Source organism: Sciurus carolinensis, chromosome 6 (genome assembly GCF_902686445.1).
Source record: "Sciurus carolinensis chromosome 6, mSciCar1.2, whole genome shotgun sequence".
Taxonomy (NCBI): domain Eukaryota; kingdom Metazoa; phylum Chordata; class Mammalia; order Rodentia; family Sciuridae; genus Sciurus; species Sciurus carolinensis.
This window is the reverse complement of record NC_062218.1, coordinates 75,315,178-75,338,571: the sequence shown is the minus strand read 5'-3', so window position 1 is coordinate 75,338,571 and position 23,394 is coordinate 75,315,178. Positions and strand designations below refer to the sequence as shown.

The 23,394-nt window shown below is 32.4% G+C and overlaps 1 protein-coding gene across 1 annotated transcript; it reads left to right on the top strand.

The window, feature by feature from the left end:
* Positions 1-7,614: 7,614 nt before the first annotated feature.
* On the top strand, positions 7,615-23,120 carry Cetn3 (centrin 3). The gene is made up of 5 exons (XM_047554655.1): positions 7,615-7,761; positions 9,681-9,816; positions 11,594-11,708; positions 17,648-17,839; positions 22,745-23,120. The coding sequence occupies exons 1-5, from the start codon at positions 7,745-7,747 to the stop codon at positions 22,786-22,788; spliced, it is 504 nt and encodes a 167-aa protein (XP_047410611.1). The 5' UTR covers positions 7,615-7,744; the 3' UTR covers positions 22,789-23,120.
* Positions 23,121-23,394: the final 274 nt, after the last annotated feature.

Here is a 23,394-nt window from a genome sequence, read left to right as displayed (position 1 = left end):
CCACATCTTTAAATTTTAAAAATTATAATTTGACAATAGTGAGGCATTAATGTCATTCTAGGGAGTTATGTGAGCTGGGTGACTGGTGATGCTATTATTCAATACAGAGAATAAATAAGAATGATTGTAAAAGTAAATGACTTTTGTTTTGGTATGTTATGCTACACTGAGTTAGAAATTCATGATCCACAAATAAAAATTTAATTTGAAGAATGAGCATAGAGGGCTAGAGGTAAAAATTTGAAAAATTTTGGAGTCATTAGCATTTAGGTGAAATTTAGGAGGTTAGAGTGTTTAGGGATAGTATGAAAATATTAAGGACATAATTCCGAGGTGGGGTGGGGAAATGGATGGAAAAAAAGCCACCGAAGGAAACTAGTAGTGAAACGTAGTGAAAATCAGCCAGTAGAGCAATTTTAAGGAGTGAGTGGTTGATTTACCAAAGAGACCCAGGGGAAAACCAGAATAGCAATTGAAAAGAAGCAACTGAATTTAGCAATTAATGTGTCTTTGGTAACCTAGTAAAACTATTTCCAATAGAGAGGAAAGGATATAAGGCAGATTTGCTATGAGTTGAAAGAAAATGAGGTATGAGGGAATGGATGTCTGAATATAGTTTAGTGTTTCAAAAAATTTGAATCTAAATTCTAAATCGGATCATAATAAAAGGTTAAAACCTGCCAATGTCTTTCCATTACCCTTGGAATAAAATTCACCTCCCTCCCATCATGGTCTATGGGCTCCCTATGATTAGGACTCTCCTAACCAATCTGACTTCATGTGTCATTTTGCCTCTCTTTATGCTTCAAAGGTTTCTTTCTTTTCCTCACGTCAACCCTTTTTCTGTCTTAGAGTCTTTGCCTTTGCCATTCCTCTTCTTGATATACTCTCCCTCCAGACTTTGCAAGGCTGATGGGACAGCAATGAAATAATGCTGCTCAGATCTCTCTTTAAGAGAATCTGCTGTGAGGAGCTGAGATAATACCTTTCAGTATCCATGTAGTGAACACGGATGAACGTGTTTGAGTTTCTCCTTTCATTTCTTTTGGTTATACATCCAGATCATATTACCACTTGCAAAGTACAAAGGTTCTAATTTCCCCACATCCTCACTAACACTTGTTATTTTGTCTTTGTTTATTTGTATAGTAGCTATTCTTTTTTGTTTTAAATTGATGCGAATAATTGTACAAATTTATGGGTTACAATGTGAGATTTTAATGCATATGTGTTGTACAATGATCAAGTTAGCCTATCACTCAAATATTTATCATTTCTTTGTGGTTTACCATTAAAAATCCTCTTTTGTAGCTGTTTTGAAACATACAACACCTTATTGTCACCCTACTATGCTGAATCACCAGAATGTATTCTCTATTCGTAACTCTGACCAATCTTTCCCTTCCTTCCAACCTTCTAATTTTCTCAGTCTCTGCCAACTACTTTTGTACTCTCTACTTCTACAAGATCAGGTTTTTTAGATTCTACCAGTCATTCCTTGAATATTTCACCTTGATGTGGTATCTTATTGTTTTGATTTGCATTTCCCTAATGACTAGTGATGTCAAACATTTTTTTCATGTCCTTATTGTTTGTATATATTCTTTGAAGAAGCATCTATTCAAGTCTTTTGCCTATATTTCCATGGGGGTTATTTTGTTGTTACTGTTGACTTATAGGAGTCATTTATGCCTTCAGGATATTAATCCTCTATCAGATACATAATTTCTAAATATTTTCTCCCATTCTTCCACAAGGATGGCCTTTTCACTTTTTATTTTTTATTTTTATTTTTTTGGTACCACAGATTGAACCCAGGGACACAACCACTGAGTTAAATCCTCAGTCCTTTTTTTGTTTGTTTTGAGACAGGATCTAGCTAAGTTGTTTAGGTCCTCACTAAGTTGCTGAGGCTGCCTTTGAATTTGTAATCCTCCTGTCTCAGCCTCCTGAGCTGTTAGGATTAGAGGTGTGCACCCGAACTTTTCACTTTCTTGATAGTATATCGTGATGCACCAAGGATTTTAGTTCGATAAAGTCCAATTTATCTACTTTTTCTTTTTTAGCCTGTGCTTTTGGTGTCATAACCAATGAATCATTGATATTGAACATCTGTACTGATCACTTTTTCCAGTTTCCATAGTTTTTTCTAGATTGAACCACTAATTATACATTTGGCACACATTTTATTTAAAAGCATAGGCGTTTTACTTTCTTTTGAATGGGGATTTGAACCCAGGGTTGCTGCTGAGCTACATTCAAATCCTTTCTTAATTTTTAATTTTGAGACAGGGTCTCCCTAAGTTGCTGAGTCTCTTGCTAAGTGGCAAAGGCTGTCCCCAAACTTCCAATCCTCTTGACCCAGCCTCTCGAGTCACTGGGATTACAGGCATGTGCTGCTGTGCCCAGTGACATTTTACATATTTATGTAGTCAGATCTATCATTCTCTTATGGGCTCTGATTTGGTAATTATGCTGAGAAAGGCTTCCTGAATTCTAAGATTGTAAAAGTACTGAATGATATATTCTTTTAGTAGTTTTTTTACAGTTAAACTTTTAACTTGTCTTGAATTTATATTGATAAAAACTTTAAAGTGTGTATCTAAATTTACTTTTCCTAAGGACTAAAGAATACATTTTTTCCAAATGAATTTTTCTTTCCATTTTGCATTTTATCAAAGTAATTCATGAACATGTTGTTAAATATAGTGTAGAAAGGCAATAGTCTCCTGCCTCATCCCTTTTTATTTTTCAATTCAGCTGTGAAAACAGTGGTGGAAACAAAATAAGGAATATAGTTCACCTATCATGAAACATTTTTGAGTTTCCTAAAGTTGTATTTCAGCAAAGCAAGAACAAAATATAAATGTATGAAATATAAGAAATGGTGGGTTTAACCTAGGAATTCAATGAAGAGATAGTGTTATAGTAGTTTTATGTTCACAACAGAGTTGAACAGAAAGTTCAGATATATCCCTTGCACCACACATGCACAACTTGTCCCCCTATCAACATCTTGCACTAGAGTGCCCAATATCACATTATTTTGGATTATAGAATTTTAAAGCCATGATACTTCTTACTGTTAATTTTTTCCAAGGACTTCCTAGTTGCTTTTGTTTCTTTTACAGTGAAGAAATACTTTCTTTCTATGTCACTGACTACATTCACCTTGTGTGCCCATTTTAACCATTGTTTAGAATCTATCCAATTTTTTTTCTTGAAAACATTCCTCCAGTCATCCATTGATTCATTTTAGATCAATTTTGTTTTAAGTTTCTTGTTTCTTCACCTTTCTGTTTTCATTATCTTGTGAGGCCTATTAGTTTGCTGTCATAACAAATTACTACAAGTTTAGTGGCTTAAAACAACAAACAAAGTGGTATATAACTTCCCTATAGGTCTGATATCTGGGTATAGTGTGGCTCAACCCAGTTTTCTGCGTAGGGTCTAGAAAGGCCTCCCAAAATGTCATCAGAGCAGTGTTCCTTTCTTGAGACTCTGGGGATGAATGTTCTTCCCTGTTTGTTCAGGTTGTTGACACAATTCAGTTCTACACTTTTGTAGGACTGAGGTCCATGTTTTCTTGGATGGGGGAGGGAACCATTTCAACTTCTAGAAGTCGTGCAGGTTCTTTGATTTATTACCTCATTTCTACATTTTTAAAGCTAGTCATAGTGAATTGAGTCTTTCACATACTTCAGATTTCTCTGACCACTCCTGCTTCTAAATGGAGAAAGGTATCTAGTTTTTAGAGCTTGGGTGATTATATTAGGTTCATTGCATAATCCAGGATTATCACATTTTTCAGGCTGGTAACCTTAACTGTACCTGCAAAGTTTCTTTTGCCATGCAACATGATATACTCACAAATTCAGGGATGAGGGCATGGACATCTTTGGTGGGCCATTCTGTCCCTACACTCTGATATTTCACATCTGTTGTATTTGCATTTTACTCTTATCTTTCTGGAGAGCACCTCTCAGACAGAGTATATGATGATTAAGCTTTCTAAAATAAGTTGTGACATGATTTTTGTCTTGACAGGAAATAGAATTCTAAGTTCAAAATAATTTCAGTTTAGAGTTTTAAAGGCCTTTCCCTATGATATCTAGCATTACTGATGAGGAATTTGATGTTAATTCAATTATTCCTTTATAGGAGGTCAGATTCTTATCTCTGTAGGGCTTTAGGCCTTTCTCTTTTTTTAAATCATGCTCTAAAATGTCTTGTTGATGTGTTGTTTCTTTTACCATTTATTTTACTCAGCCTTAGGTGAATCCTGCCAATCTGGAGACTTTGTGTTAATCTTCAGTTCCTCAAAATTTAAATTATTTCTTTGGTAAGTTTCTATCTCTCCAACATTCGTTGCTCTCTCTTTCTGGGATTCCTATTAGTCATATGATGGATTGATTAATCCTCTGTTTTTTTCCAAAATGTCCATGTTTTTATTCGAATACTGTATGTTCTGGAATGTTTCATCAATTGAATCACCTTACCATCCTATTAACATTTTAATTTCTACAAACATATTTTTAATTTCAACAGTCTTATTCTCTGACATTCCTTTATCAGGGTAGCCATTTTCTGATACCATGTTTTCTTAAGTATATCTTAGGAAACTTACTATTACAATTGCTTATTATTTTCCTTTGGTAACTAAACTGACTCAATGTGTCCCTGAGATAGTTATTTGTTCTACTTATCTTTCATACTGTGGGTTCCTTTATAATTTTGTAACTTTCTAGCTACTGATTTTACAGATTTTCTGTAAATTTATTTCTAGGAAGGTCACATTGCTATTATTAATCATTACATTTTGTAAATATATTGATTTCGTATGTCTGATAATCAGCTACTTTACTGAATTCTTTTATCAATTACAGTACATTCTTTTATACTTTTAGATTTCCCAGGTAATCATGTCATTAATACATAATGCCAATTTTTATATGTCACTTTTTGTCTTATTGCATCACTAATAAGAATTCCAAGAATGATATTGGTAACTGTTTTAATGATGTCTGTGGCAGAGCTTCTAATCTCATCTTATCTTTATTTTGTAATAGATGATCCGACCTTAAGGTGTAGCAGGGCACAGTGTTCCAGATAGATTTTTTTTCTTTGGCCTCCCCTGCAGCAAGTAGTGGTCATGTCACTATATTTTACTAATTAAATATGAACAAAAGTGATGCATGTAACTTCCCCACCACTCCTTTAAGAGGATGTTCTGTTGAAAACATTTTAGTTTGACATTTTAAGTCTATTTTCCCTAGATTATTTACCCATAAAATGACCACAAATATCTCATAAATTCTAGTTTTAGAGACCGGGTTTGAGAAAAATATTTCATCTTAAGTATTTTGTCCATATTTAAAAAAGTACTTTCTATAATTGTGTTATAAATCTATTTTATTGGAAATGGATGTTTGAATATTATTCAGTATCATTTTTAAAACTGAGACAATCTTCATTCAGAATGATGATTACTTAATAGATATTTTGAATTATCCTTGCATTTTAAAAATAAACTTTATTACAGTAAAATACCCCTTTAAGACATTATCAAACTGATTTTACTAAAATATAGGATTTTTTTAAAAGATTTTTTTTAGATGTTGATAGATCTTTATTTTATTCATCTATTTATATGTGGTGCTGAGAATCAAACCCAGTGCCTCACACACGCTAGGCAAGTGCTCTACCACTGAGCCACAACCCCAGCCCCAAATCTAGGATTTTTTGAACATAAGTTTACAAATGAACATCAAATGAGCCTGGTATTGGAGCTCTCATGAGCCACATGCTAACTCTGTCATCTCTGGGCTTATAGTGAGAGACTTAAAATGCTTTTTTAGGATGCTGAGGGTTGTGCTACCTTTTAAAAATAAGTTCCAAAGGTTTCCATTTTCAGTTTTCTCTGCCTTGAGATTAAAGAGCAAAACTTAGCTCTTAAAGAGTTTTTAAAACTCACCCATAAATCTAAGTAGACTGGATGATTATAATTTGGGGGCTAATAACTTTGAGCATAATTTTTTTTTTCAGTTCTGTGTTATTTACCAGATCCAGTTTTCTATCTTTATTTGTTGTTGTTTTCCTTGAAAAGTGACTATTTCATTTTGATATGATGTATTTGCTGCATGTAGTTGTGTATTAATAAATTTTAAACCTCCCTTTTAAATTACCAACTTTTACTGGCAATATTTTCTTATTACACATCACAGAAATCTATGAACTTTATCGATATCGCTAAGAACTACCTTTAATATGAGAATACTTTATCATTTATTAATTTTCTCAATCCTCTAAAATTTTTTTGCTGCTTTTTAAATAATCAGTTATTTTGTTCTTCCTTTCTAACTTTTTCAAGTAAATGCTTGGTTTATTTTCATCCCTTCTTATTTAACTAAAATTATTTTCTTCTAAAGTTTGATTTATATCTTATATTTTTAATATGTTTTTTTCAATGTCATTACATTCTAGTGTATAATTGCAATCTATTTTCCTTTTAGACTCAGGTGATTAATAAAGATCTTTTAAAATTAAATATTTTATTTTTAGGGATGCTATTTCTTACCTATTATTTTTTAGTTTTATTCTATTTTATGATGTTTACTTGCCCAAATTCATCCTTCATAACTAACATATATGTCACTTTCTTCAAGTGGCCTTCTGCTTGGTTGTTTTTCCTTCTCTTTATATACATCCTTTATATATAAAGTATTTATTTATCCTTCCACTTTCTCTAACTCCCACCCTCAGGTAAATTTATTCACATTTATGAGATTTGCTGTTTAGTTCATTTGTAAGTTTTTCACAGCAAGACTGCATTCAATGTAACAAACATTGAGACCTATGAGTCATAGGCACAAGGAATAGTATTAAACGGATGGTAAAATTCTGTTTTTCAAGAAATTAAACCTACCAGGAAAGACTAACAACTTGATTTGTACTCAAGATAACACTGAGCGTATAAATAGCTTACAGAAGTGGAAAATAAAGGACAGAAATTGCCAAACCCACTTCAAACTGTACCGAAGAGGAAAAGGAAAGGACGGTTTAGGTACCACTTCACCGTAAATAGCCTAATAATCCAGCCCACTGATAATCCAAGTAAATAGTCCATAGCACCTGCCTCAGAATCACTTGAAAGGTAAGCGGAAAATGAATCCACACTTACAGAAATCAGAATAGAGAAAGGAGCATTTAGACCTGTGTTTTAAACAATTCCCCAGTACATAGAGAGTATCCAAAGTTTTAGACCTGAGCGAAAACAAGTTTCTCAGATCTCTTCCCCAGTTAACACTCCCTCCTTCTGGGGGTTGGGGGGCCTCCAAAATCTCTTCTCGTCCCCTCCCTTGGAGCTGTCCGCTTTGTCTCAGGACACTCTACCAGAGTCTGCAGGTCTCCCACACCTGCCGCCGGGTCCTCACGCAGAGACTTGCAGGATGGACGCGCAAAGGATTCGGGGAAAAAGCATCAGGCTAATCTACAGGGCGGGAGGGGCAGCAGGAGAGCGGGGCAGAACGGTTTGTTTGATTGACGCAAAATTCCTCCAATGAAAATGAAGGACTCGTGAAGCTTCCGCCCTACCGGGCGAAACATTAGCAGCTTTCAACCAATCCAGCTCGTCCTTGAGGCCGCTGAAGTCGTTCGAGACTGTTGAACGGCTGGTGGGAGTCGTGCTGCGTTGGGTAGGGGTTTAAAATCGTTCTTGTGAGGAACATCTCTGTCCGAAGAGAAAATGAGTTTAGCTCTGAGGTCGGTAATAAGGAGGCGGCAATGCTCTCCACACCCTGGAGCGGGGCCCAAGGGCGGGTGTAGGGAAGGGAGGCCATTTGCAGCCCAGGCAAGGAAGGGGATGCAGTTTGGGACGAGTGAAACCTCGACCAACCTGTTGGGACCCCTCACTCTGGGGCCCTGGTGTCCAGCAGGTGATGAGCCCAGTGCCTTTCAACTGAGGCGGTGATTTGTGTCAGCGCGTTGGGCTTGAGTCGGCCTAGAAGGTGGCTTAGTTGCGAGCGAGAGGTAGTGAAATATCGCGAGGTTTCTACCGGTGTTCGTGTGAAAAATCAGGCCTTGGAGGCTCCCTTCTTACCGTACCTGGTGCCTACTCTACACCGCAGCTAACGTAATCACTCACCCGTGAATGTGGGAAAGAACATAAAACTCTTTTCGGAGGACCATGCTTTACTTGATAATTGGGGACACAGTGATTTCAACTGGCATCCTCTTTCCTGGATTTCCTCTTTGAATTTCTTGAGTTTTCATTCAGTTCCAGTCGCTGACCCTCTATGTTGCCCTCTTGATGTCTAGACTATGAACTTTAAATGTCCTTCTAGTTATGCCATTCTAGAAACGTGCCCTGCTATGCTTAAGTGCAATCGTGTTGCCCATTGACTGTATTCACGTGGGTGTTGCAGACTTGACCTTTCAGAGTCTTGGGAAAGTAGTGACTGACCCCAGGAATGCCCAGATTTGTGCAAAGTCTGGTCACTTATGAAAGACAGATCATCAGCTTTATCATACTGTTTCTGCTGGTCACTTTCTAGCCATCTCTTGCCCTTTCTGGATTATGTGTCAAAGACCAAAATGACTGAAATGTAATTGGTTAACACAATCGAATACTCGCAGCTGTTCTTTAAATTTTTATTTATTAAAAAAAAAAAACGTATTTAGATGGTGATAGACCTTTATTTGATTTATTTATTTTTATGTGGTGCTGAGACTCGAACCTAGTGTCTCATACATGCTAAGCAAGCACTCCACCATCGAACCACAACCACAGACCCTCGTCTGTTAAATGTCAAAGTTTTTATAAGCTTCTTCCATGATTTAAAACTTGTGCTTATACACGTGTTGCACCCTCATTTAAAAACTTGGACCACTTAAAATTGGCAGCTCTTAAGGAATACATCTCTGACTTTAAAATAAATTTTGCTTTTTATTTTTTAAGCATTTCCAGAGTTTGTTAGGAGAAAGAAGTTTTAACATATAATTTACATGTTAAGTGAAAATTACAAGACTTTTCACATTATCATAAAAACTTAAGTACAAATATTATGTACTTTGTTTTGGTTTCTAAAAATTTCTGATATTTTTAGGGCCATAAATATTTTGTTGATTTATTAATATCAGTGGAAGAAATTGCAAAGAAAGTACCAAACTGTTAGAAAAACATAATCTTAAAAACATTGTAAATCTAAAAATTTAGAATGCCAAAATGATTTTATCAGTTAATAGATAAATTGCATTTTTTTGGTAGTAATTTTAAGAACTTATTTATATGTACTATCAAAAATAAATGAATTTATATATAGTGATTATCAATTATTAATTTTACTTTCACTTGGAAGTCTTTAATGTTCTTATAGAATGTGAATGTGGTATGGGTGCTTTGGTTCTAGGATAATATAGGTGAAACTAAATACAAAGGTGGGAAGAGGGCAAGTTTGATATTATTTCTTTTAATGATAACCTCATAGATAACACTGTTCAGTTTTGAGAATACAAATTATTAGCAATTTAAATTATGAAATAAGCAGGGCATTGACTCATAGGGAAAATTTCTTTTTCTTTTTCCAAAATGTTTCCTTTTATGAAATTTAGAAAATCTGCGGCTAGTTTGCATAAGAGAATTGGATTAAAGTGAACTAAAGACTTTTCTTTCCATTTCATAGAAGTGAATTTGTAGTTGACAAAACAAAGAGAAAAAAAAGAAGAGAACTTTCAGAGGAACAGAAGCAAGAAATTAAAGATGCTTTTGAGCTGTTTGATACAGACAAAGATGAAGCAATAGATTATCATGAATTAAAGGTAACTAAAGAGATGTTTTTCTATAAAAATAAGTTGCATTTTTGATGGTTTAATGTGTATTTCTAAACATCATTTTAACTAAACTGATTTGGAACTATGAAGCCATTTTAAGTATTCACAGGTGCTGTAATAAAATGGAATCATTCCCCTAGCATAGCTTTTTAGAAAATCTTTTTCATTTGGTAAAATGAATGGTATTTTAAATGTAAAAGTACATTCTTCTGGAAGGTGATTATTTTTCATTCACATAATTAAACCAGTTCAGAACATGGAGTTTAAACAGTTCTTACCATATTCTTCCAGTGTTGATTTCCTTTTTTAGAGGTGTGGGGATAACTTGTACTTTCAAAATTGGAGGAGTTACTAGTTTTTGCATATTGCCTTTGTTACATATTAGTAACAAAGTATCAACCTACTTTCTTTGGTGCAAACACTATAAATTGTTTGATATCTGATGTTGATACACACTAATGGGGAAATTCCAAGCCTTGAGGCTTGGAATTATTTATAAAGTTAAATTGGAAATTGGTGTCTAGGGTTGTAGGGGTCTTAGAGAAGAATAGCATCTTGAGATTTTGAGTTTTCCTTAATGGATAGGTGAATATAAATATGTACTTGGTAGTTTTAATTTTGGTAACTTTGTAAGGGATTTTTAAGTAGAAGAATTCCAGATAAGGGTAGGAACTGTACAGTGACATGGTAGAATGTATAAAAGCAATATAAGCCTGAAAGTCTGGCCTTTTCAATCTTGCAGTCCTCTTTAACTCTTTTTCTAGTTTTTTTTTTTAAATTTAGTAGTTACCAAGGTTTGTTCTGTTCTTCCTTTATAATGTGTCTTCCATTTGTTACCATTGACTGTCTTGGTTTGGGACTTTATTTCATAACTGGATTTTCCTATGTTGTTTCCCCACTTCCAGTTTATCTTATATCTAATTTACCTTATCTTATACTACCATTAGATTTAGATCTTACATTCGCTTACCATATTGTTCATTGCTGATAAACTTTTACTGATGCCTTATTGAACACAATATAAAGGTTTTAATTCCTTTGCTTGCTTTCTATACTTCTACCATCTATCTCATTTGCTATCTGCTTCTTCCATTTGAACTCTTCCCATTCTTATAAGGTAAATAATTCTGTTCACAGTCCCTCAAAACTATTCTTTATTTTAGTGTGTATTTTAATACCATTTATCCTTTCTAAGTGCCTCATTACTGCTCTTCATGTATGCATGAAGGGACAACTGACAACTTAAACTCTCCAAATAAGATTTTGTTAATCAGTAACATGCTACACCTTTCTGTTGCTAGTAACAAAACTTCTCTTTCTTTTTCCATTATTATTAACCTCAGGATTCTGGATTACTTTCTTAATAAATAGCCATTCAGGGTCTGATGGTAATTCTTAATACTTTTGTCTTTTCTGTTGTATAACTTTGTAATATTTATGCCATGTTTTTTTCCCCATTTTTATTCTAATTCCTTGAGAACAAATATGTTGTTGAAATTATTTGTGTGTTAATTCAGTACATTGTATAGTATACTTTTAAAGACTTCTTAGTTGGTCATATAAAAAAGTAAAATATAAATGAAAATTTTCTATTAAATTTCAGTAGCGAAGAACAACTACATTAACACTGTTATTTTAGAGATATAAAACATTCAAAATAATTGTATTTTATTAACATTATTTCTTAATATGTAAAAACTCAAGAACCAGAAATCACTTTTGTAAAGACTGATTTTTAATTTGCTTTTCCCTTTTAATCCAAAAGGTGGCAATGAGAGCCTTGGGGTTTGATGTAAAAAAAGCTGATGTACTGAAGATTCTGAAAGATTATGACCGAGAAGCCACAGGGAAAATCACCTTTGAAGATTTTAATGAAGTTGGTGTGTATTTTAATAATCTTTGTAACCTGTAGTTGTTGGTAAATTACCTAGTTAATACAAGATTTTTAAAAAAAAATTTTCTCTGGGTTATAGAATTTTGTTATTGAATGTTGGTGTATAATATGGCTCTTATTCAGGTTTTCTTTTCCTTCTTCTTTTTTCCTTGTTTTCAAAGAAAAAATATTTATAGTATTGCTCTGAGATTTATAGTTTTGTCTTTATTTTGTTCTAAAACTGCTAACAAGGAACAATTGTATAGCTTTTTATGAAAAGATGTTTTTCCAAGTAATTTGTATTTATTTTATGTTAAAACTAAAAGGGCGATCAAAAAATTATTCTCTCTCAGTAAAACAGAAAATTTGGTATCCTGCTGTTTGGAAAATATTTCCCAAGAACGTTCTGGTATGTGATTTTTGTTGGCAAAGTGGGAGAAGAGGAAACTGGTAGCAGTTAGTATCTTTGGCTGTAGATGAAGCACATGTTTTCAGGTTGACAGAGTTTATGAGGGACTACATATTCTGGATGGACTTGATTTCAGTGAATAAACTCATCTGTTTAGAGTTGAGGGTAGGGAGAGGATTATAGTAAGGGAAAGAGTTGGCAGACTGGAAGTAGGAGAAAACATTTTGGAACAACCAACTGAAGATAATGTGTTATGTGCTAATATAATTAAATTTTGTGTAGTTGATTTTAGTGAATTATAGCATATATAGATTAGGCTTTTTCAGAATAGAGGATTCTGGAAGGCCAGGACTTGGCTGTTATAACTTAAATTGCCTAGAATGTTAAACATAGCATGTATAAATATTCAGGTTTATTTCAATGAAATTATTTTTCTAAACCAGTGATACCACTTTATATGAATAATAATATAAGCATGTCATATAGTCATTTCAGGTATCTAAAAAATTTGGAAACAAATGCAATTTCATTTGCACACACATGCCCCTTATTTTAAATATTCAGCAAGAAGCAACATGGAAAGCTAAAAGAAAAATAGATTCACAGTAGTTATTTTTTTCTTTTTCTACTTTGAAAGCTCAAACCAAAAGTGGTGGAGACTAAAGGTAAATGATAAATCTAAGAGAAAGAAACCACAACACAAGAGTCCCAATTTGTGAACTAACATATGACTGTTTAGAGAGGCAGCTTGTCCCTTTTGGGAACATATTTGGTTTTTTCCCCGCTAGCTTGTAGAATTATTTACTTGAGAGGAGTAGTGCCACCTTTCTTCTTCTGATATAGATGTTCTTCTGAGGTTTATAATTGTAGTATTTCAAGTTTCAGCTTGAATAATTTATAGAAATAATGTGTTTGGATATGTGGAAATGATACTGTCAGGAAAGAGCAATAATTTAGGCACATTTGTTTTGGATGGATTACCTTGGAACCAGATTCTTTTGGTTCAGATATTGGTTTTGTCACTTAACTAGTTATGAAACTCTTACTTCTCTGCATCTAATTTTCAATTATAAAATGGGGATAGTTGTAATGTCTCATAAGGTTCTTGTGAGGTTTAAGTAAGTTAATAATATATGAAATGCTTAGAAAAATGCCTGGCATATAGTAAGTGCTACTAAGCGTTTGTTATTATTTTTAAAAATAGTTTTTGTTTCATTTGTTTCAGTAGCTAAAAATATATATGCATCACTGGGACATAAAATCTATCCTATTTTGCATATATTTTTCTCATTGTCTTCATAGGCGCAGACTATTTTAAACACTATTGACTACTTTAAGCACTATTATCATCATTAATAATTTTATCCATTATTTCATCTTAAATGAATATTTTTCTTTTCTTTTTTGTACCAGAGAATGAACCCAGGGGCACTTAACCCACTAAGCCACATCCCTAACCCTTTTTATATTTTATTTTGAGACAGAGTTTGCTAAGTTGCTTAGGCCCTCACTAAATTGCTAGGGTGGCCTTGAACTGATGATTCTCCTGCCTCAGCCTCCTAAGCCACTGGGTTACAGGAATATGCCACTGTGCCTAGCTAAATGAATACAATTTGAAAATTGTGATTTTTACAGAGACCAGATTCCCATTTGTCTTCACTTTTTTCTGATACCCTGTCAACAAAGCATAAATACTAGGTTCCTTCTAGAATAAATAGCTATGGTAAAACTTGAACTCTTGACTCTTAAAAATCAACCTTTCGACATGTTCAACACATACTTTGGCTAGCTTAAGGCTACTATTGAGTAGTAGCCATCAAATAAAACTTTATTACTGACTGGGCACTGTGGCACACACCTGTAATTCCTGCAGCTTGGGAGGCTGAGACAGGAGGATCATAAGTTCAAAGCCAACCTCAGCAACTTTATCAAGGCCCTAAGTGACTCAGTGAGACCCTGTCTCTAATAAAAATACAAAAAGGGGCTGGTATGTGGTTCAGTGGTTAAGTGCCCCTGGGTTCAATCCCTGTTACCAAAAAACAAAACTTGATTACTGTTTGGGAATCAAACAGTCAAGAACTATATATTACCCACTTTTGTTGACTACTTTTAACTAATAAGGGGCCACAGATTAATTTATATTTTATGCTTTGGGACAGGTAACTCTAAATCACATTTGAGTCTTAATTTTCTGTACTGTTTCTTTAGATAGTTATTTCCCAATGAAGTCTGGCATTTAATTGGGTTTTCCCTATTACTAGAAAAAAAATTTAAGTATATTTAATCTAAGTTTAGAGTCAAGGCCACCTGAAGCTAATGAGTACCATAGGTGTTTTAGGAATTGCTGTCTTTAAGACAAGTTGCATGTTTGTATTTCATCTGTTTTTGGCATATACTACTTATTTAATTACCTATTTAGAATAGAATATTTTGATTTTGCTTATTTGACAAACACAATGAACTTTTTGGCATTATGTACTATACTGGTGTGAGGAAGAGGAATTAGTGAAAAGTTACCAAGAGATTCTTCTTTTCAGATGCTTACAATTTACTAAGTATATGGTACTATGAGGTAAAGTATAATTTTGTCAAGGGCATGAGTTTGTCAAGCTATACACATTTGATGGTACTCTATACACTACCATATCCATTCTTTTATGCTGCTTTTCTGCTATCAGGACAGTTTTTATGCTGCTTTTCTGCTAACATGGCAGTTTTGACATAGACCTTATAGTCCCCTGCAAAGCATAAAATATTTGCAATCTGTCCTTTTACAGGAAAGATTTGTCAATTCCTCATCTAGAGGAATTGGAGAGGACTTTGTAGAGGGGACTTTTAATTTAGGTCTTTGGGAATGTGAATAGGATCTCCAAGGAGAATTTTGCAGAAGTAGAGAAAAGGCATCATAGGCATACAAAATAGCAACAAAGAATGGTACTAGAACTATAGCAGTTTGGGAAACTTCAGGTAGTGCCCTTGGCTAAAGATTGGGAAATGACTGGGAAAGTAGGATTGGGCCAGATTAGTAAAGTCTGGCATAATACAGAGCTTGGACTTTAGTCAACAAAGGATCATTAACAGTTTTTAAGGGATGGGATATGATGTATTTTAGAAAGATAACTGATGGAAAAACAGTAGATGATTTGGAAGAAAATGACTGTAGACAGAAAGTAGTAGACGTTTTATTCTGATGATGAGGAGGATGAAAAGGAAAAGGTTATATTTAAAAGTAAAAAAAAAAATCTTCAGAAATATAGGATCTAATCATTGATGGTGTTTACGGGAAGATAATTCAGATATTTGAAGTAGGGGGAACTAACTGTTACTGATGCTTGTTGGGGCCTGATGGACTGCATTCAACAAAGAGCTACTGTGGGGATCATGGAAGGAATTTGGAGTACAACATGCTGAGCTTACAGTAAGTGTGGAATGATTGGACAGAAACTTTGAAAAGGCAGTGAGAAATATAGTTGATATTTCTACCATAACCTTTAATTATTTTTTTAATTTACTTTTAATGTGATGTTTTTGAATTTGCTATATTCTAAAGTGATTTCTATATGTGAAAGTCTAATTATTTTGATGAAGTACATTTTTGATAGCGTTGTGAAATCATTTGAAATAGATACATGGACAGAAATTTGGTGTTCTGTAAAATAAATGAAACTCATCTTAATTGCCTGTATGACAATTAACTTATTTTCATTGAAAACATTTCTCTTATAATTAAATTTTAGTTTGTAGAACAGAAAAAGAATGTGAAAGTGTGGAGGAGAGTCACTGTAAAATAATGTACTAGCTAATGTTTTAGCCGTTCAGAATTATGGGCATTTTAATTCCTAAGAATTTTTTTTCTATGAGAGAGTATTGATACAAGACTGTATAGACTCATAAATCTGAAATAGCTAACACAGAGTACTAGTGGGATAAGAATTTGTACATCTTGGAGCCCCATCTGTTCCCCAGATCACCCTGTTGCTTCTTTAAGTACATTAATACTTTCAGCAAGCTGCTTTTTTGGTTCACCTGTCATGTTAATTATTTAATTGGTGAAGAAAATTTCTTAACACTTTTTTTTTTCCTTGTCCTGCTTTTTTGTTGGGACTAAATTCAAAATAAGTTGAGTATGAGCCATAGAGTTAAGTGTGGTATTTTATTTTGGTGTTATGGCTGTATATATGCCAACTCCTTTTTGACTGAATATTTATGAGCCTTGATGATTTGCATACTTATAGTAATATACTTCAATTAGTTACTTGGAAGCCTATTTGGATAAAATTAATGGATTGAAGTATTGAATATATGTGTAGATGACATAACATCAGCTTGAATAGGTGGTTGTTCAACTAAATACAGATAAGGTAGCAGGAAAACAACTTGTTGATGACTTGGATTGTATTTTTTTATTTTGGGTTCATTAAGCATTCTAGTATTTTCTATCCATAAGCAGTTGTAATTTTCTAATGATATTGAAAGCCTCAACAGGTCTAAGTTACTTTTAATGGTATAATGAAAATCATAAATACCTTTCCTTACAGTGATAGAATAGCATGTAGAATTACTTCATAGGTGTTTACTTAGATATTTTCAGAGTTTTATCTAGTAACTTAAAAAATTTATACCACAGATTTTCAGTTCAGTTTTCATTATTGTGGCTATTTACTGAAGACAGAAAATGTGGAAAATATTTAAGCTTACTGTATTGTTATATATGATTACATTTAGTATATTAAAGTATACTATTACTGTTAAGATCTGAAATCCCATTTTTAGTGAGTTGTTTGAGAGTTATCATACTGAGCAAAGTGGATATGACTTTAGGGAGACCTCCTTTCCAGAGGGTTTTTTTTTTTTTGTTTTGTTTTTTTTTTTAATATGGCTTTCTTACTATAATCAGATTTAATCCTTTAAACCTACTTCTCACATTTTGGAAAACCAAAATGTTCTTCTGCTCATGAAGATGTTAGTGGGATTTTCATCTACTGTCCAAGATTGTGCCTCTATCAATGATGGCAGTGCTTTTTGTTAACTCCTCCTTTTTGTTGTTGTTGTTTGTTTTTAAGTTTGAGGAAGAATAAATGTATTAATTTAGCTAACAAATGGCATTTATCTAGTTAGCTCTAAATATTTTCATGATGTTTCTCTCTAGAACTAGGCTATATACTCCTAGTTTTTATACTTGATGTCAGTGGAGCCTAGTATAATTCTTAGTACAGTTCAATAGTAGCCCTTAAATAAATATAGTACATGTGTAGTCCTTTTTAATCTTTGCTTTTGTGTGATATAGTTTTGCATGCCCTTATAATAAGATCAATTGTTGACACTTAAAATCTAAAATATGGATTTGGTTTTTCTAATTTCATGCTAAACCCAGAGGTTTTAGGGATCTAATTCGACATTTTCTTTATAACAATATGTTAGACTAATATTCACAGACTTGCAGCTTTTATTCTTATTTAATATTTAGTTGATTTCACATATAAATGCTTTTGTGATTATGCAGGTTTTGTTTAAAAAATATTTATTTTTTAACTTAGTAACAGACTGGATATTGGAAAGAGATCCACATGAAGAAATACTGAAGGCATTTAAACTATTCGATGATGATGATTCAGGTAAAATAAGCTTGAGGAATTTGCGACGTGTTGCAAGAGAATTGGGTGAAAATATGAGTGATGAAGAACTTCGGGCTATGATAGAAGAATTTGATAAAGATGGTGATGGAGAAAGTAAGTTTTGCATAAAACCTTTTTTCCAAGTATCCCTGATAGTACATATACACTGTTTTTTTCCTAAAACTAAGTGACTTTCAAGACCCTTTGCAAACTATTACATTTTTTTTTTTTGTTTCTTTCTTTCTTGAGGCAAGATGTCAAAGTTTTGCCCAGGGTGGTCAACTCCTGGACTCAAGCCTCAGCCTCCCAAGCAGCTAGAACTACAGGCATGAGCCACTGTGCCTTGCTCTAAAATGTCACTTTTTATTCAGTGTGTTATTCGTCTTGTAGTATTTTTTGCTTAAATATTTGCAAATTGAATTTAGAATGAACCAGATCTTTAAAACCTACTGTACAGATTATAATATGAAGTACCATACTTCAAGAAGTAGTTACTTTTCTCTGAAGATGGAACATCACCAAAATTTTAGCCACTCTAAAATTTTAGACTTTAATACTTTTTCCCTCAACCTGCATGCATTTCTAAACTAAGTTATATTTATTTTATCCTTCAAATGTTTTTAATCTGTCTTTCCTTTGCTCACTGCTGCTGTACTAATTCAGGTCCTGATTTCTTCTTAGCAATTTTGTAATGGTCTTATTTATTCTTTGCTTGGCTACCTACTAGAAGCAGTGTTCTGTGTGCTGACTAGTGCTACACAATGAGAGAGTCAGATGTAGTTCCTGCCCTTTCTTTGCTGTCTCTTATAGCCTTCTAATTGCCCTCTGTGCATATAAATCTCTAACCTCTTTCTTCCTCAGTCTATTGATAGCATTGTTTTCCTAAAATACAGGTTCGATGATACCATTTCTATGTTCAAACATTTTAAATGATTCTTCACCACCTGCAGAGTAAAGTATAAAGCCTTCTGTGATCTGTTCCACTTTAAGTAACTAGTTTTATTTCCCACTGTATTCTTCCACTTTTCTACTTTAGCTCCTACCTCCTGTATGTACACACTTTGACAGGATACTCTGTATCCTTTTTTATGCAGTGCCTTTCATCATGCTGTTCCTTAATCTTGGAGTGCTCTAATTTGCCAATTTCTGTCTGCTAAAATGTTATTCATTTTACTGGGTACATTTTAAACACTAGCTTTTCCTCAAAAACCTCCCCTAATGGTGTGTTTGAATTGAGTCTTCCATTGAGACTCACAGCATTTAAAAGAACAAATTGCTTTGATACTGTCATGTACTTAATATATATTTTTTGTTTGCAAACTAAATTTTGTTTAGAGATATAAACTGTGTTTTTGTATTTTAAACTGCTAAAGATCATAATATTTTGCTGCTTCTTCTGTGGACTTTAGTAATTTGTCTGCTTTTGTGAATTTTTCATGCTGTCTAGTTTTTAAGGACAATGACTTTTTAAAAAATTATATATATAGAAAAATAAATATGATGTATGTGGAGTTACTACAAGATAGACATAAAGCTGTGGTAATGGTATAAAATCATACCCTAATCTCCCTAAATAAACATAGTGCATATCTTTTTGAAAAAAGAAAGCAGTATTTCAAAGGTTGCTGTGGACCATATTTTAAATAATGATGATTATTGCTAACATTTATTTATAGTTTATGTTAAATTTGTGCTTCAAGTGAAAATCTTTAAATTATAAAACATAAGTATGTTTTAGGTTATTAATTATGTCACCTAGTTTTCATAATAACTTTTGTAAAATGGATATAATATTGTACCTCTGCATGCAGAGGATAGTTGCATGTATCATAGATGAGGAAGCTAAATATTTGAGAGATTAATAACCTGCCCAAGGTTATCACAAAGCTAATACATGACAGAACTGGAACTGAAACTCAGATCTCCTTAATAACAAAGAATGTGCTTATATATATAATATTGTATTGCTTCTTGTGCTGTAAAGCAAAGCTTTGACTAGATTTCTATGTTTATGGAGTTTTAGAAATGACATACTATGGTAGGAAGCAATGTATTAACAGTATATCAACTGGCACTTCTGTTGCTAAACTTAGTTTTTTCCCTTTTGAAGCCATATATTCTCTAAGGTACTTATTCTATTCTCTAAAATTCTTATGTTAGTGACTTATAATAAGATATACTCTGTGAAATGATTGAGTTATGAACATTTTCTTAAAGTCAGCAGTGCGGAAGAATATAAAGCCATATTTGCTTGATTCAATAAATATTCTTGTCAAATGCTGTTTTAAGCTAGACAGTATGCTACATTTATGATACATTGTTGACAAAGTTAAATGTACAAAGGTAGCAGATTCTCTTTTAATTGTCTGAAAGGTTGATAGTAAAGTATCTGATTCCCCTAGCCACTTTCTCCTTTCTTTTATATTTTTATATTTTTAGGTATGAAACCATGGAATAGCCTAAAATATTTGAAGCACTATTATACTTTAAAAATACATATGTATAAATAATATATACTTAAGTGTGGATGACTTTAGAACTTCTGTATGAAGCTTAATTTGAAATTGTTTAAGTATTGAAATTTTACATTTAAAAAAGTTAAATCTTTTAAGTAGCAGAACAAGTACTTTATAGATTTTGAATATTTTAATTATGGCTCTGTTACACTGTTAAAATGATGTCTTATCAAATCATCTCAGAGTGTTGTTCTTATTTTTTTTAAACAAACATGATTTATTCACAGGAATTTTGATGGAAACAGGAGGTATTATCTCTTAAACCTACAACTGTGTAAACAGAACTTAACATTAGATACTTACTCGTTTTTCTGGAATATGAGGGTGGGAGAGGAAAATCTCTGGGAATTTAATTTGGACAGAATTCTAGAAAGGAGGAGTAAACACAGAACTATTCTGTACTCCATTCTTCTTACATGGGAAAGGCAAAGGTATTTTTAGGGTTACTCTTGCTATCTGTTTTGGTCTAGATGCCTCAGTCTCTTGCCTAAATCAGGGATTCTTAAGGCACATACTGATTAAAATTTGAAAAATATTTATATATTTGAACTTTGAAAAATTTATTTGGAGACATAAGGGTCATAGCTTTCACAAGATATTCAAATGTATTTATTTAGCTCTGAAGTTTAAATATCACTATTCTAATTTCTAAGATTCTTAAAGGTAATGTGAGATTGTTATAGAGTTTGTTCTCACCACATATGTTGTAGTGCCTTGTAAATGTTTAATATTGAATATATAGATTCCCGGTTTTCTGTTAGCATCTAAACAACTCATTCTCCTTAACTTGCAGTTTATTTTTGCTAGGTATGCATTATTCTTCTGTTACTGTATTTCTGATGGTATTCTTCTACCCTAGCTCTCTTTCCACCTCTTTTTCAATTTCCTTCTTAATTCAAAAAGCTCAAATAATAATTTGCTTTTACCTAATTTTTGTCATTAATAATGAATTTTTCTCACTGTAATAGATTTTGTAACACTATTTGGTCTATATTTTAATAATAGATCATATTTTATGTTACTCATTAACATGTGTTCTCTGTTTAAGGTCTACAACCCAATTGATGCAGTTATTAAAACTGGTTTTCTATTTGATTTCTGGAACAACTGTATTCTTTATTTACTAAGAATAAGGATATTATCTTTCAAAACCATGATATAGTTTTGCACCTTAGAAAATTAACAATAATTTTATAATATCATCTACTGTCTACCTCACTTCAATTTAAATATATTACAGAGAACCCTGGTTTCTGTTTTGATTTATTATACAATACCTAGTATGGTGTTGTCATTCTCTAGGCACTTAAAAATGTCTGATTTAATTGAGTGTTTTTATATATTGTCTTTGAGGATTTTCAGAGTTAGAAATAATCTAAAACATCATCTCATTTTCATTGTATTCAGATGGAGAAAATGAGATCTAGATTGTTCTGGGCAGAGCTATTCCTAGAAGCCAGGTCTTTTATTTCTCAGTATAGTGTTTTTTTATCATTATCAGAATTATCATTAATAGTTTGTGGTTTAAGGGATGTTAAGCCTTAGAGTCATAAACTCACCTGTTATATGCAGAACATTATTATCTGAACATTTTTATTAATTTGAGTTTGCATGTGTATATTATTTTTTAAAAGTTATATTTAATAAAATTTTCTGATTTCCTGTTTATTTCTAGGTTGCTTTCTTAAACATTATGTTTTATAAATTGGAGGTTCTTAATGCCATTTATAATTTTGGTAAACTGACAAGTGATGTTATCAGTGATATTTTTTTCCCTGCATTTACATTTATATTTTATAGTTGCTATAGTACCTTGAAAATTAAAATGAAATCTGTATTTTTTCATATTGTCACTTCTTTTAATACTTTTGAGGTGTGGTGACCTGGTTTCAATTATTTTTTTCTTTAAAATATACTTTTAAAAGTTCAAGAAGTACAATTTGAGTCTTTAAAAATATTAATTTTCATTCTTTAGAATTAACAGGTATGATATGTTTAAGCTTAATTTTATTTATTTATTTATTTTTTTGTGGTGCTGAGGATTGAACCCAGGGCCTTGTACATGTGAGGCAAGCACTCTACCAACTGAGCTATATCTCCAACCCTGAAGGAAGGGTTTGCTAAGTGAACTAGTAGAATAAAGATTATAAAGAGGGATTGTTTAACCACTTAAGAAATATAAAATGTCATGCTTTTAAAACTTCTATCAAGTGCATACAAATGTTTTGGAGTGTGATACTTTCTTAGTAACACATAATATACTGTCTTTTCCCTAGTTAATATTATAGAATACTAATTTATAATGACTCATGTATTTTCATATTCAGAGTTCTGTTTAATAAACATCTTTAAGTTTTTAGCAAAGAAGTAAAAGCAAAAAGCCATTAACTTTTTAAGAATTTTGTATAATATAAAATTTTAAAAATAATATAAAATGATAGTTGTATTTACTGAAAAAATAAGGTGTCTATTTCTGACTGTTATATTTTCTTTCTTACTACAGTAAATCAAGAGGAGTTCATTGCTATCATGACTGGTGACATTTAAAGAATTACAAGGATAAACACTAAGAATGTTGCAGTTACCATCTTACATTTTATTTTTGTGCCTGGAGCAATGTTAAAAAGAAACCAACTTAGTTCTTTTTCCCAAAAAGACCAAAATTAAGCGTCTTCTGTATTTATGTTTTACTGTTAAGTTTCTTTGTATGAACATTGTTGTTAGTACTCAGTTTAGCTGTATATTCATAAAATAGGTTTCTATAAAATTTTAAAAAATCAAATCATGTGTTATATATTCTTTGGAGATTTTTTATTTAACATTAGTCATTACTTTTGGTGCACAGATTTTTTCTTTAGGTTTTCATTAATAAATATTTATTAGTATTTTAAAGTTTGATACATCTTCTATTTTATTTTGCTTTCTAAAATCTTTTAACCCTTTTAATAGAATATTCTAAAATCCTTTTACATTTTTACTGGTTTCTGAAACAAAGATTGAAATAAATAATGATAGAACAATACCTTTCTTACATTACTAAGATCTCATCAAATTTGAAATTCTGTTTCGATACTAGATGACTTAGCATAGGCCTCATTTCTTTTTAGAGTCATGCCTTTCAGTTTGGAGGGAATAAATATTGTGCATATGGGT

Excerpts from the sequence above, each read along its gene's own strand:
- Cetn3 (XM_047554655.1), top strand. Across the intron at positions 11,709-17,647 it reads TGAAGATTTTAATGAAGTTG|TAACAGACTGGATATTGGAA; the intron begins GTGTGTATTTTA and ends TTTTTAACTTAG. Across the intron at positions 17,840-22,744 it reads TAAAGATGGTGATGGAGAAA|TAAATCAAGAGGAGTTCATT; the intron begins GTAAGTTTTGCA and ends TTCTTACTACAG.